Here is a 13,916-nt window from a genome sequence, read left to right as displayed (position 1 = left end):
TCTGGGTGAGGGTGGAGGGAAGGGGAGAGTGAGGCAGGGAGGGACTGGCCTAGCGTGTGTGTGTGTGTGTGTGTGTGTGTGTGTGTGTGTGTGTGTGTGTGTACGCACGGGAGGATATTCAACTGGTGGCCACAGTAGAAATGCATCTCTGGCAGCTAGTGATGGCTTGCCCTGCCGTCATTGGGCGGTGGAGATGCCTGCCAGCTAACACCTCCAATCCTCACATTTCCTACTGTGCAGGCTTATTTGAAAGCCGGGACTCAGGCCAGGCCAAGCGCCCCTGGACCAGGCCTAGGCCCCTCTGCCTCCCCCAAGAACTTCCAGGCATTGGCCTGACCTCTAGTCTCACGATTACCTGACAGGACACAACCTTCTCGGAGGCTGGGCCTCTTCTCTCCCCTCAGGCCTGCCTGCGGGTCTCTCCTCTGACTTGGTCTCTTCCGCAGGGTCTGGGTCCCTGCTCTACTGAGCACCAGCTAAAGGAACACACTGTTCAGACTGTCCTGTTTCCCCGGCAAGGGTCTTTTATTCAATTTCCAAAGTCACTGTCAGGTACTCGGCCTGTCTCCCAGGGCCTCCAAAGAGGAATGCTTAGTCAGAATGCATTTACTGTCTTTCCCACTGCCAGGATTGACCATCAAGGTAGGCCAACAGGATCTGCTCTGCTTTGCTTTGTACTCAACAGAATTCCATAAAAATATAGATCTCTAGAATATATATATATGTATACATACATACATATATATTTATTTATATACACATTTACACATAGAGACCCTTCAATCAAGCACTGAATATTCTCCCTTTGGGCTGTGGCTGTGGCCCGGAGCCCCAGCTCTCTGGGAACACGAGGAGACAAACAGGGTGCATCAGTCAGTACCCCGTGGAGCCAGTCAGTCCCCAACAGCTTTCTCCTCCCAAGGAGAAAGGTCGGTGGCCATGGTAATCCGGGGCAGCTCCCAGCCCCTTTCCACATTCTAACCAAGAGCAAGGAGAACCTGAAGGAGCTCCACCCAGAGTAGGGAAGACAGAAAGGAACTCTGCTAGGCTTGGGGGACGGCTTCCTGAGGGAAAGTCTCAAAACCAGAGCGCATGGCTAACGAGCCAGGGAGGGAGCACATGGGCACAGAACAGAGGGGGTCAGGTTCGCCCTCCGTCTCCACCCGAGATGAGCATGGCGTCTGCGGGAATCTAGGCAGGGGAGCACAAAAGGCCACGCTGGGGCTTTGGGTCACTCAGCACAGCCTCAGGTGAAAACTGGGTGTGGGTGATGAGGCGTGCTGGGCTGAGGCCTATAAATGGTCACCTGGGCGTCACTCAGCCAAACAGGCGGGCCCTGCACTGCAGGGAAAGCCTAAGGGACGGTGTGCTCAAGGCACTAGAAATGGCTACGTCAGAACCCTGTTTTGTATTCCAAAGCGTATCCTAGAGGCCAATGGCACAGGGCCCATGGAGTCTACTGGCTGGGGTGTGTCTCCAGGGCGATGACGGTGGGGAAAATGGAAGGCGGGTGAAGTGTGTGTAGGGACCTGGTGACACGAGCCCCAAAGGCGCTTGATGGTACAGAGGGCACATGCAGCCCCTAGGAAACCAACCCCTAATGGAAACACCGGGCAGCAACAGCACTGATTGAGCCTGAGGAACCCAGGAGCCCACTGCCCTCCTGTGTCAGGGACCTCAAGCTGGGGCTGTCCTGGGCAAGGCTTCAAGCCTGCACTGTCCTGACACGGATGGGGAAATGGATCCGGGTTCCCCAGCATGTCTGCGCACAGTGCTGCGAGGTCGCTCAGATTCAAGCCGGTCTGTCTCCCAAGGCACCAAGAAAGGCATCCAGGAAAAGTCTGGTCAGCCAGAGGACGGCTGGCCAGCAAGCCCACCTCTATGGCACACAAACTCAAGATCGGTTCATCCCAAACCAGGGAATCCAGGGGCAGCAGAGGCCGAGGAAGGCACTGGCTCCAGGACACACCTTTTATCTAAAAGGTGCTGAGCAAAGTCAGCCTCCAGAGAGCAAGGCATTTGTTTTGGATGCAAATCTTGTCCACCCAGCTTCAGATGGGAGCTCAGGCCCAGCTGGGCCTGCAGGGGTGGAGTGTGGGGGAGACGTGGCGTGGAAGCCTGTGGAAGTGTCACTAGTCATCTATTCCCTGAGGCCCCACATCTAGATGCATGCCCTTCCCTGTCCCCTGCCTGTGTCTGCCCCCAGGAGCCTGCCCTGCCCTGCCCCGCGGCTGCCTTCCTGCCGCAGGGGCTCACAGCTCTCTGGGGATGATGGAGAAGGGGAGCACGGGGCTGCTGGCCTCCAGCTCCAGGGCGGTCAGGAAGCAGTCCACAGCAGCTTCGTCGTGGCCCTGGTCCTGCAGCACCTCCCCCAGGCCCTGCCAGGCTTCATGGTAAGTGCTCTGCCTTTCCACGGCATCCCGCAGCACCTTCTGGGCCAGGCTCTTGTGGCCCAGCTGACTCAGCATGAGACCCTAGAAATAAAGCACAGGACAAGGTTAGCTAGGCCACCTGGGCGGGGGTGGGGGGGGGCGGGTGGGGCTTGGCGAGCAGGGGAGAGCAGCAATAGCTTGCTTCTGGCCTCCAGCCAGAGAGGCCCTCAGGTCTGGTTGGGCCACAGACAAACGACAGTGCCCTTTACTAATGCAAAGCCCATCTGTCCCTGCCCAAGCCTTGCTTTAACCTGTAGGAGCTAGGTTCCTCTTGTCTTCAAAAGACTGGCCTTCAAGCCTAGACCTTATTTTGAGTGTGGAGTTCTGGGCCCTCAGTCACTCTTCAACAAATGGGGAAAAATAATGCACTTTGTCAGGGCATGGGCACTGAAGACGGGTGGCGGAAATGAGTGAGTGTATGCAGAGCTGTCTAAGCCAGGAGCGCTGCCTGCAGTGAGTGGCTGCCTCTCACCCCCAGGGAGGGGGCACTGGCAGCAAGAAGGCTATCTAGGTTTGTGACAAAATGGGGGGCGCTTCTCTGCCTGCCTCAGCAGCCTCAGTCTTCCCCGGGAAGACCCTGTGCTGGCAGGTGCCGGGCACGGGAGGGAGAGAGGGGTCAGGGCACACAGCAGCTGCCAAGGGGGTGAGGGAGGACTCAGCCCCCGAAGGCCCTAGGTGCCCAGGCCAGGGGCAGGAAGTGTGGCTTTGCAGTCTAGCTCAAAGGACCATTGCAAAGGTTGCAAGGGAACTAGAGGAAGTGCCAGGAATTGTCACAAAGCGGGTGGGAAGTGAAACTGGCAGCCGTGAACACCTCCCCCACTCAGGGGACAAGAGACTGGGCGTGGCATGGGGAAGGCTGCAGTCCCAGAAAGGCTGCTCCGGCTGGCCTGTCACTTCGAAGGCATCCCAAGATGCAGAGAAGCGGGCACTTTTCTTGTTCCAAGAGTGGAGGTTAATGCCCAACTCTGACTCTGGGTAGGCAGGGGACCAGGCTGGGGGCCCGGAGCCTCCTTTGTGCTTGAAGCCCCCCCCCCCGCAGCCCGCCCACCGGTGGCCATGGACATTTTTAGCTGGATTATTTTCCTCCTCCCCAAGCTCCCTAGAGTTAGGCCCTTGGTTGCTATGGAGACGCACCAGGGAAGATGTACATGGCTGACTTCATAAGTCCTAAGAGAGCTTGGAACATGACCAATTAGGCAAGACAGAGGGCAGGTTCTTAGGAAGACTGGGAAAAGGCTCTGTCTCCAGAGGTGCTGACCCGAGGTGCTGTGGCCAGAATGCAGGGAGACACTGACTTCCAGGGAGCGGCACCCTCCTCTGACCCTAAGCATAGACACACCCAAGGCACCACAGGCTCAGGAGAGGCTGGAGAACAGCAGGTGGGGGCAGGGAGCAAGCTCACACAGGGCTCTGATCAGATGCTCACAGCAGTGCTGACTCAGGGTTACCAGAACCAGGGGCAGGCAGTGTCTGTCTGGCCAGCAGTGCCCAGGCCACACAGTTCTGCCCACACAGCCAGGGCAGGACCTTAAGTAGCTCCTAACGGAGTAGGGCACACAGGCTGGGGGGAGGGACAGTTCTAGCTAGTGATGGCTGCCAGACACCAAAGTACCCAAACCAAAAACCAAACAAACAAAAACCAAGCAAACAAACAAACAAACAGGGAGCTCTAAAACCTCAGAACGCAGCCCACAGGGAGTGCCTGAGGCTAGAGGCATCTGCAGGCCATCGGAGGGGGTGGGTCTACTTGCTTCTCTGAGCTTTTTTCCTGGCACTTCCTTCCACAGGAAGTTTTACTGGCATGAAGAGTCCGCTGCAGAAGAGTCCAAACACCCCCCACCCCGCCCCCGCCCCCGCCCCCGCCCCATCTCTAGCTGGGTCTAGTGGTGCAAACCTGCCAGCGGGAGGGTAGCAAGTTGACGGGTCTGCCTAGGCGAGGGAATTCTAGGCTAGCCTGGGGAATAAACAGAGCCGGGATGGAGCTCAGCCGTGTGCCACTTGCCGAGCGAGCGAGTGGGAGGCATTACACTCAGTCCCAGATGACAGAGAAGGTGTGGGTGTTTGGGAAGGAGCCAGATGTGTCTGCAGGCTGAACGTGTGCCTCAGTAGAGGACAAAGGCCAGGCTTCGCAGCCAGGCCTAGCTGGGTTGAGTCCCAGCTCTGCCACTGACAGTACTGTGACCCCAGCAGACGACCCCAGTCTCTGAGCAGTGGTGTCCTTAGCCGTGAGCTAGCGGGGAGGGGCGATGCGGGGGACGGGAGAGTCCTTCCTCACAGGGCTGCCGAGAACTCTGTGAGGATGTATCTGGAGAAGGTGCAGCCAGATGCACAGTAGGCCGCTAGCAAACAACAGTGGCCATCTCTCCAAGAGGACCACAGCGGGTGTGGGGCACGGAGGGCAGCACTGTCCACTTCCTTAGAGGGAGCGAGATGGCAGGGCCCTCTGTCAGGAAGGGCTGTGCAGTGGGGCTGGCTCATGTCCCCCTGCCCCAACATGCTGACCTTAGAACCTGAAAGAAGACACCAGGCCAGGCTGGGGTCAGGCTAAGGCCTGGAGGCCCAGGGCCTGTAACAGGATCTGTGGCCACCTGCCCCTGACACTAGCAGCATTTGTGTTTGGTAGCAACCCAGAGCTGTTTGCTGCCTGACAACTGGGTGGGACCCAAGCACAGGAAGATGCAAGGTCTCACCTGCTGTCCCCAGCCTGGCGCTGCCCCCAGGGTCCATCAGCACCCTCCTGATCGTCACTGGCTGTAAGAACAGGTCTCCAGGGAGATGGTGGGAACACAGAACTGGCATCTCAGTTCAGTCCACATGTCCGTCCCCGCCTGTCCCTCGTCTGCTGGGAGGGAGCTAGTCCCGTGAAGAGGCCCCTGGCTTCTGACGCTTGAGTGTGGCCGTGACAGGGCTGCCCATTCACAGGGATTTGACAGCCACGTAAGTTATCTGTGACCGTGGAACCCTGCAGTTGCATGACGCACTTGGATTAGAATCAGCCATCATGGGCTTCTGGGACGGACAGGACAATGGTCAAAGTCTCCAGAAATTCCCATCTCTAGTCTCTCTTTCCTCAGCTCTCACAGGGCTCCTGCCCACACGGCTCCTTCAGGGCTCTGCATTCCCAGGAAGCCTTTCCTGAGTTCGGCAAACTCCAAGAGACGCTACCTCCGCATCATGTTTGGTTACTGTGGGCTCTTGTCAAGGGCATGGGGCTCTGCCTTAAGGGCGTCCTGGGTTGGACTTGCAGCCTAAGGGAGCCTAGGAGGCCGGTTAGGAGTTAGTTGTCTGTTGAGGCTCAGGGTAGGCCACGAAGGATTGCGGCTCTACGGTCTGTTAGGGAGCCCACCCTGGGAAGCGGTACTTAGTGGTAGGCCAGCTGTGGCCAAGCTGAGTGCTCCTCACCACCCCTGCCCTAAAGTATTTATAGAAGTTATTTTGGGAATTTTCCTTCTGAGCTCCAGGCACATTCCTGGGATTCTGTAACAGCCTTTCCAGCTGGGAAGCTGGGGACCAGCTGGGGGGCTGCGGGAGCCGGCAGGGCCCTGGAGGCCGTCTGAAGCCACCGAGACTGTGGAGACAGTGGAGGAGCCATGGTACTGGGGGGCGGGGGTTCTTCAAGCGGGGGCTGCCCCGGGTGTGCTCCCCCAACCTGTCCAACCAGGAGGGGACATACCCTTCAAGTCGCACACCCCTTCGAGAACACAGTGCTAGAGCCACTGGCCAGTTCTAGTTTGCTGATGGAGGCAAAGGGTATGTATCCCTCCAGATCCACCTAGTGTTCAGTGGATATGCTAGCCCGGGTCTTTCGAAGAGGTCCTTGCTGAGAAGGTACCCAGAGTCACTAGACCAGCCTAGGAGGGGTCTTCTAGGGTACTGATGGCTGTCGCTCTTGTGTGGCCAAACCCACGCCATGCCTTTCTCTTCCTGGGTCTCTGGGGTACAACGCAATTGTCCTCCCTGATTGGCTGGGGTTATCTGTCTTCACAGGGGCCTCTCGGGTAAGAGACCAAAGCACTGGAGTGCCACCAGGTCACATCTGGTGACTGGCTTACAGAGGACCAGGAAGTAGAAGCCTTTGCCAGCCCCACCTCTGGCCGAGGTTAGCCTTGGTTCATCTGCTGGGGGCTGGGCCCACCTGAGTCCTCTGGGGACTATGAGGCTGCGCTTTAGTGGAGAGACATTTAAGGAATGGGTGGCTTGTGGGACAAGGGGACTGAGGGCCACAACCTCTAGACACAGTCTTTTCCATTCCTGGATTCTAAGGCTCATCAGGATGACAGTGCCCAACTGTCGTCATGATCTGAACCCATGCCCAGCCAGGCAAGCTGGGCAGGATTGGGAGGGAGATTCTGAGCTTGTCCTGTCCTTGCACTACCACAGAGGCAGCACCCAGGATCCTTCCCCTCCCCTCTGTGTGCCACAAGGAACATGCCTTCAGGGAGAAGTGGAGAGAAACTCACAACCAAATCACCTCATCTGGGGATCAAATGGCCAGGATGGTTCCACAGATGGAATTTGTCTGGCAGACAGAAGCTTCAGACCACGGCTATCCCAGGTGCTCCCCTCACAGTATCTCTCTTCCCCATCCTCTCCATCTCTCCCCCATCCTCCCCATCTCTCTCCCTCATCCTCCCCATTCTCGACAAAAGGCCAGACTTCTGGTCTTCCTGCTCTCCCTGCTGCCTGTGCTTCTCAAAGCCATCCACTGCAGCCTGGCTAAGGAGCAAACATCAAGCCACAGCAAACTGCTCTGGCGCCTGAGATCTGGGGCATGCGCAGCAGAGGCAGTGGACCTGGCTGCTTTGTGAGCCATTGTTTTGTACGACATTAGAGAACCTTCGAAAACTGCAGGGCATCAAGCTTTCCCCCTCAGCCTCTTGGGACATTTATCCTTCCACTGCAATGTCACCAAACAGATGGTGACCAGCCTGGCAGGGTTACAGCCCAGAGTGCAGGGCCAGCAGAGTGCCCCACAGCCTGCTGCCACAGCGCCTCTTCAGCTCCCTGAGATCACCCAGACAAGGCTGCAAATCTCCCTCCTCCCTCTGGATCCTCGTGGGAGCAGCCACTCCTCCCTTAGCTAAGGTCACATGGCTTGTGCTGTGCTCCCTATCCCGTGTCCTGAATACCTGCGCCTCGGCTGCCTTTCTCTGGGGCCCTGGGGAGGAGACTTAAAGCGAAGAGCCTCTGGGCTTGGTCTGCAAACCAAGAGCACTGGCCATGGCGCCTCAGCCACTGGCCCTGGACAGACATGGAGCCTCAGCCACTGGCCCTGGGCAGACATGGCGCCTCAGTCACTGGCCCTGGACAGACATGGCATCTCAGCCACTGGCCCTGGACAGACATGGCGCCTCAGCCACTGGCCGTGGACAGACATGGCGCCTCAGCCACTGGCCCTGGGCAGACATGGCGCCTCAGTCACTGGCCCTGGACAGACATGGCATCTCAGCCACTGGCCCTGGACAGACATGGCTCCTCAGCCACTGGCCGTGGACAGACATGGAGCCTCAGCCACTGGCCCTGGGCAGACATGGCGCCTCAGTCACTGGCCCTGGACAGACATGGCATCTCAGCCACTGGCCCTGGACAGACATGGCGTCTCAGCCACTGGCCCTGGACAGACATGGCGCCTCAGCCACTGGCCCTGGACAGACATGGAGCCTCAGCCACTGGCCCTGGACAGACATGGCGCCTCAGCCACTGGCCCTGGGCAGACATGGCGCCTCAGCCACTGGCCCTGGACAGACATGCGCCTCAGCCACTGGCCCTGGACAGACATGGAGCCTCAGTCACTGGCCCTGGACAGACAAGGCACCTCAGTCACTGGCCCTGGACAGACATGGAGCCTCAGCCACTGGCCCTGGACAGACATGGCGCCTCAGCCACTGGCCCTGGACAGACAAGGCGCCTCAGTCACTGGCCCTGGACAGACATGGCGCCTCAGCCACTGGCCCTGGACAGACATGGCGCCTCAGCCACTGGCCCTGGACAGACATGGAGCCTCAGCCACTGGCCCTGGACAGACATGGCGCCTCAGCCACTGGCCCTGGGCAGACATGGCGCCTCAGCCACTGGCCCTGGACAGACATGGAGCCTCAGCCACTGGCCCTGGACAGACATGGAGCCTCAGCCACTGGCCCTGGACAGACAAGGCGCCTCAGTCACTGGCCCTGGACAGACATGGCGCCTCAGCCACTGGCCCTGGACAGACATGGCGCCTCAGCCACTGGCCCTGGACAGACAAGGCGCCTCAGCCACTGGCCCTGGACAGACATGGAGCCTCAGCCACTGGCCCTGGACAGACATGGAGCCTCAGTCACTGGCCCTGGACAGACAAGGCGCCTCAGTCACTGGCCCTGGACAGACATGGAGCCTCAGCCACTGGCCCTGGACAGACATGGCGCCTCAGCCACTGGCCCTGGACAGACAAGGCGCCTCAGTCACTGGCCCTGGACAGACAAGGCGCCTCAGTCACTGGCCCTGGACAGACATGGCGCCTCAGCCACTGGCCCTGGACAGACAAGGCGCCTCAGCCACTGGCCCTGGACAGACATGGAGCCTCAGCCACTGGCCCTGGACAGACATGGCGCCTCAGCCACTGGCCCTGGGCAGACATGGCGCCTCAGCCACTGGCCCTGGACAGACATGGAGCCTCAGCCACTGGCCCTGGACAGACATGGAGCCTCAGCCACTGGCCCTGGACAGACATGGCGCCTCAGCCACTGGCCCTGGGCAGACATGGCGCCTCAGCCACTGGCCCTGGACAGACATGGAGCCTCAGCCACTGGCCCTGGACAGACATGGAGCCTCAGCCACTGGCCCTGGACAGACAAGGCGCCTCAGTCACTGGCCCTGGACAGACATGGCGCCTCAGCCACTGGCCCTGGACAGACATGGAGCCTCAGCCACTGGCCCTGGACAGACAAGGCGCCTCAGTCACTGGCCCTGGACAGACATGGCGCCTCAGCCACTGGCCCTGGACAGACAAGGCGCCTCAGCCACTGGCCCTGGACAGACATGGAGCCTCAGCCACTGGCCCTGGACAGACATGGAGCCTCAGTCACTGGCCCTGGACAGACAAGGCGCCTCAGTCACTGGCCCTGGACAGACATGGAGCCTCAGCCACTGGCCCTGGACAGACATGGCGCCTCAGCCACTGGCCCTGGACAGACATGGCGCCTCAGCCACTGGCCCTGGGCAGACATGGCGCCTCAGCCACTGGCCCCCAACGCTGCACGACTATTCAAGTGCATTCTGACAGCAGCTCCACGTGCTCGGCACAGCCACCCCCAGTTCACAGACAGGAATTCTGAACCTCTGAAAGGTCCTTGGCCAAGGTTAAACTGTGAACAAGGCAAAGTGGACCTCCGATGGACTGAAAGGCACACTTACCTCAGGCCAGTGCCCCCTGGGTAGCTAACCAGAGCTAGAAGCAGTTCCAAAGGGAATTCTGGCCTCATTGGCTCCTCCTTCCTCTTCCTCAACTCCCTACTGACCATAAACTGCTGGAACTAGAAGGCAGTTTGTTCCAAAGTCTCCCCGCCCCCTTCCTGATGCGACGTGGCCAAAGGTGGGGCTTGAGCTTGGACTGCAGAGGGTTTGTTGTCGTCGTTATGGTGACAAAGGTCCCCTCCATGGTCTCTTTCTCAACGCTTTCAGCTCACCTGAGCCCGAGAACACACTTTGAAGTCATAAAGGACCAAATTATTATTCCCCTTGACATGAGAGAAAAAAAAAACCCTAGCCCATGCAATGGCACAAGCTCTCTGATAACTTGTGGGTGGTCAAGGCTGGTCCCCTTTGCCTGTCACCCCTAGAATCTTGTACCACTCCCCCAGGACTGGGATGGTTGGGTGGCGATGCTATACGGGCCTTTATAACCAAAGTCCACCTCTCTGGCCTATGGGATTCTGGGAGTACCAGAGGGGCCCCTCTCAGGGACCAGTCCTCAGTAGTGTAGATAGGGGGTGGCCGGGGTGGAAGGCGTGCAAAGACTTCTGTGGGGACACAGCCAGTTTTGACTCCTAGTGTGGTTGCTGTAGTAACCGGATCCATGAAGACAGTAGCTGAAGCCAGTCTGCTATCGGGAGAAATCGGCGGCAACAGTGCCACCTCGCCATCTCCCTGCCTTTCCCGGGCGTGTGGAAGAAGAGATTAGCTCAGAAACAGCATGCCTAGGAAGTAGACCATGAGCCAAAGCTGGCCTATTTCCCATGAGCCCTCACTCACTCATGATTTTTTGCTTCCTCTCTTGTTCATTTGCCTTTACTGTGGTGGTGGTGGGGGTGGTGACTGGCAGCAACTCAGGAAGATGGAGGGGAAAGGACCTTCATTATGTCAGGAAACGGAGTCAAGCTGGGCCGCCCTGCTCAGGGGTCAACAGAGGAGCACCCTCCTGGGGGAGCCCTCCCTGCACCGCCCACAGTCTTGGCTCCTGTATAACGTTTTGTCGGGGGTGTCCGGTGCTCCTTAGAAGTTCTGGGACAAAGACGCAGGGCAAGAGCCTGGGGTCCCTTCCTGCCCGCCCTGACAGCAGCACTCCTCCATGATGCTATAAAAGACCCTTCTTGTCTACTCACGCTCTGTGGGAAGGCTCTGCCAGGCTTGCTGCTTAGATCTGACAGCACAGTCAGTCCCACAGAGACAGTCCCAAGTCCTCCAGCTGAGAGGGTCTCAGGGTTGGAGGGGAGGGCGGCGGAGGCGGCTGGAAGATGCTCTGAGCACCTACCCTGTGATTTGATTTCCATGTAGAAACTACTGAGCGTGGCATAGGCGACAACTTCCAGGACTGAGGGATCAGGGGTCATCTTGCTCTGGACTTGGCTATGGACACAGTAGAGGATTGTTGTTGTTGGTGTGTGTGTGTGTGTTGTTGTTGTTGTTGTTGTTACTAGCTTTCTGTTGTTATTTTTCTGGAACAGAAGTGTGAAGGAGGCAATACTTTTTTGCCCGGTCTGCTGCAAAATCCTAACTCGCATGGAGGTGGAGCTAAAATCAGGAAGAGCTTCCCCACTCATCCGGGGAGGGCGGACGGCAGAACAGAACAGGGCCGCAGAGCTGTGCCTGTCTTAGCTTTGCAGTGGGCTTTCCTCGTCTGCGGTCTGCCAGCCCCACCCTATGACGGCAGGCTCAGACCTGGCCCCCTACACAGTAACCCAGGAATATCCCCAGCCTCCCCTTTCCAGACCCCAGGGAGGGGGACTTCCCTGTGACGTCAGAATTTTCCAGCCTGGGCTTGTATGGGGTTTCCCACGGGGAAGGATTGCTCCCCTATGTGCCTACTACAGGTGGGGTCAAGGTTCAATGGTGTCCTACAGCCTAGCATGTCTCCCTAGATACCGCCTTGGTAATGACTTCATGGTGGGGACCAGCATACGCCTATCTTCTTTTCTTTGGATATTTCTCTAAGGGTGTACCTATCCCAGAATACACAAAATTATATCCCTCTCATCTTCCACGGATGGTTTCACAATGAATTCTTGGTATAAATACCAAGCTGACTCAACCTACTGAAAGTATTTTCTATTGCAATATACCATATTACGAAAGATCCCAATCTCCACTTCAGCCTGGGGGTGCTATGACTGATTGCAAGGCCTGTGGGTGAAGGGCCTGGGGAACAGTGCTCTGTATGCTAGCTGCCCCTTTCCTACTTCACGGTAGACTTCCATGGGCATTATCTCATCTAACACAAAAACACTATAGGGGCAGTTACTATCCACTTATAAAAGGGGACACTGGGATCAATGGACGTTAACTCTTGTCCTGAATCACCCAAGTCAACTAAAGTCAGAAGACAGGATGGGGGCCCGGACGTCCTGAGTCACAGGCCAGCAGCACAAGGAAGGCATTTAGATGAGGGAACACGAGATCAACATGCTAAAGCAGTCACATGTCTTCAGGAACGTCTGCTTAGTAAATCCTCTCCAGGCTGGCAGCTTGCCCTCCTTTATGCATATGTGTGGGGCGCTGGCGGGAACAAAGCCTGTGGAAAGGGGAGGGGCGGGCCACCCACCCAGGAGCCGCCGCCCCTCTGGACGCTGGTCACTGCGAGTGGGCAGCTCTGGCTCCAACCTGCTCCAATTTCATTACATCAGCAAGGCACCCCAGGAAGAGAGAAGGGACCATTTCAGTAACATCTGCAGAGAGCTACTCTGGACAGCTATTCGGTTACCATGGAAACCCGTGGTTGAAAAACCGCTTCAATTTCAAGAAAATAGCTACAAACAATGATAAGCATAAATGAAAAATGGTACGCTGTTACTTCAAAATTGTACTTGTTATTGGATTCTGTTGGGTTTGGGGGTTGGGCTGCAGGCTCGGGTCCACAGGCATGGTTGGCATGGCGGGCATGGCGGCCCAGCCCTCCTCAACCATCCAGACTTCTGGATTCAACCTCCAGTGAGGCATTAGCCAGCAAAGCCAATGGCTGAAGTGCCCGAGGAAGGAGAAGGCGTGCCTTGTAAAACCCAACACTGGCTGGGCTGACCACAGGACTGGAGGGCGCCACGGGAAGGGGCAGGGCTGTGTGACATCGTGGTCTATGGCTTTTTGTTTCTTAGGTGGGGCTCAAAGTTCATACAGCCTCCGAAGAAACCTGGCGGCAGGCGTGCGAGCTGAGCAGGTCCTCGCTGGTTCTGTTGTCAGGGACCAGTGGGTTACAAAGCATACAAAGATGCTCAGCCCAGCGTTGCCCTGGGGCCCCATCCTCTCAAGTGACTTCTAAGTATGTGCCTAACCTCCTCAAACCCAACCCGAAAGCCAGCTTCCTGTCAGAGTGAGTAAGATCCCTGGCCACATGGAGCCCTTCCCACCCTGCGCTCTCCAGGGCCAAATGGTAGGGGTGTTGCGACAGCCATTCTCAAGATTAGGGGGTATCTAATCAGAACCTAGTCCTCAGTGCTCCCACTGACTGTGGGCTCCTACACAGTCCTCGGGTGACCACTCTGTCTCTCATGATCTCTGTTCTCTGGAAGCAGCAAGGAAAACAGGGGTGAAAGGCCATCTGTAGAGTCTTACCCTATCAGAGTAAGAAACATAATAGTGCTTCCCTGACCATAGAATCTGAACCATCTCAAGGTTCAGAGACAGGCTCACCTACCCATGACCACCCAAGGCAGAAGGTAGCTAGGTCAGGATGAGCGCGTCTCAGCTACCAAACCTCCCCACCCCCCACCATGGGTATGGGCATGTCACAGTGTCCTTGGCACCCAAGTCCTGTGTCCGTGTCGCAGAACTGGGGTCTGGTGAACCCTTTTACAACCTAGGGGCTATTCTCAATACACTCATGCCAGCCCTGACATGGTTCACCTTTGAGAAACTTGAATCCCTCAAGGAAACAGAGCTCTCCTGGAGAGGAAGAGGCAGCCCACTGATTGGGGAGAGGCTGAGGACCTCATACAAGGCATTTAGGAAGTGCCGAGGTTAGCTCCCAGAGTAAGGCTTCAATAAGCAGCCGGCCATGGACTCTTGGGAGAAGATCAC

At 57.5% G+C, this 13,916-nt stretch overlaps 1 protein-coding gene across 1 annotated transcript in view; it reads right to left on the bottom strand.

Moving 5' to 3' along the window:
* Window positions 1-496: 496 nt before the first annotated feature.
* Ttc7a (tetratricopeptide repeat domain 7A) overlaps window positions 497-13,916 on the bottom strand; it is a 101,819-nt gene continuing 88,399 nt past the window's right edge. The window contains exon 20 of the mRNA XM_052186524.1: window positions 497-2,474. Coding sequence (XP_052042484.1) covers window positions 2,253-2,474 — 222 coding nt within the window. The 3' untranslated portion in view covers window positions 497-2,252. The remainder of the gene's footprint in view (window positions 2,475-13,916) is intronic.

This window comes from Apodemus sylvaticus, chromosome 6 (genome assembly GCF_947179515.1).
Source record: "Apodemus sylvaticus chromosome 6, mApoSyl1.1, whole genome shotgun sequence".
In the NCBI taxonomy this organism is placed as follows: Eukaryota; Metazoa; Chordata; class Mammalia; order Rodentia; family Muridae; genus Apodemus; species Apodemus sylvaticus.
The sequence above is the reverse complement of the archived record's forward strand: the minus strand, read 5'-3'. Positions and strand labels throughout refer to the sequence as shown.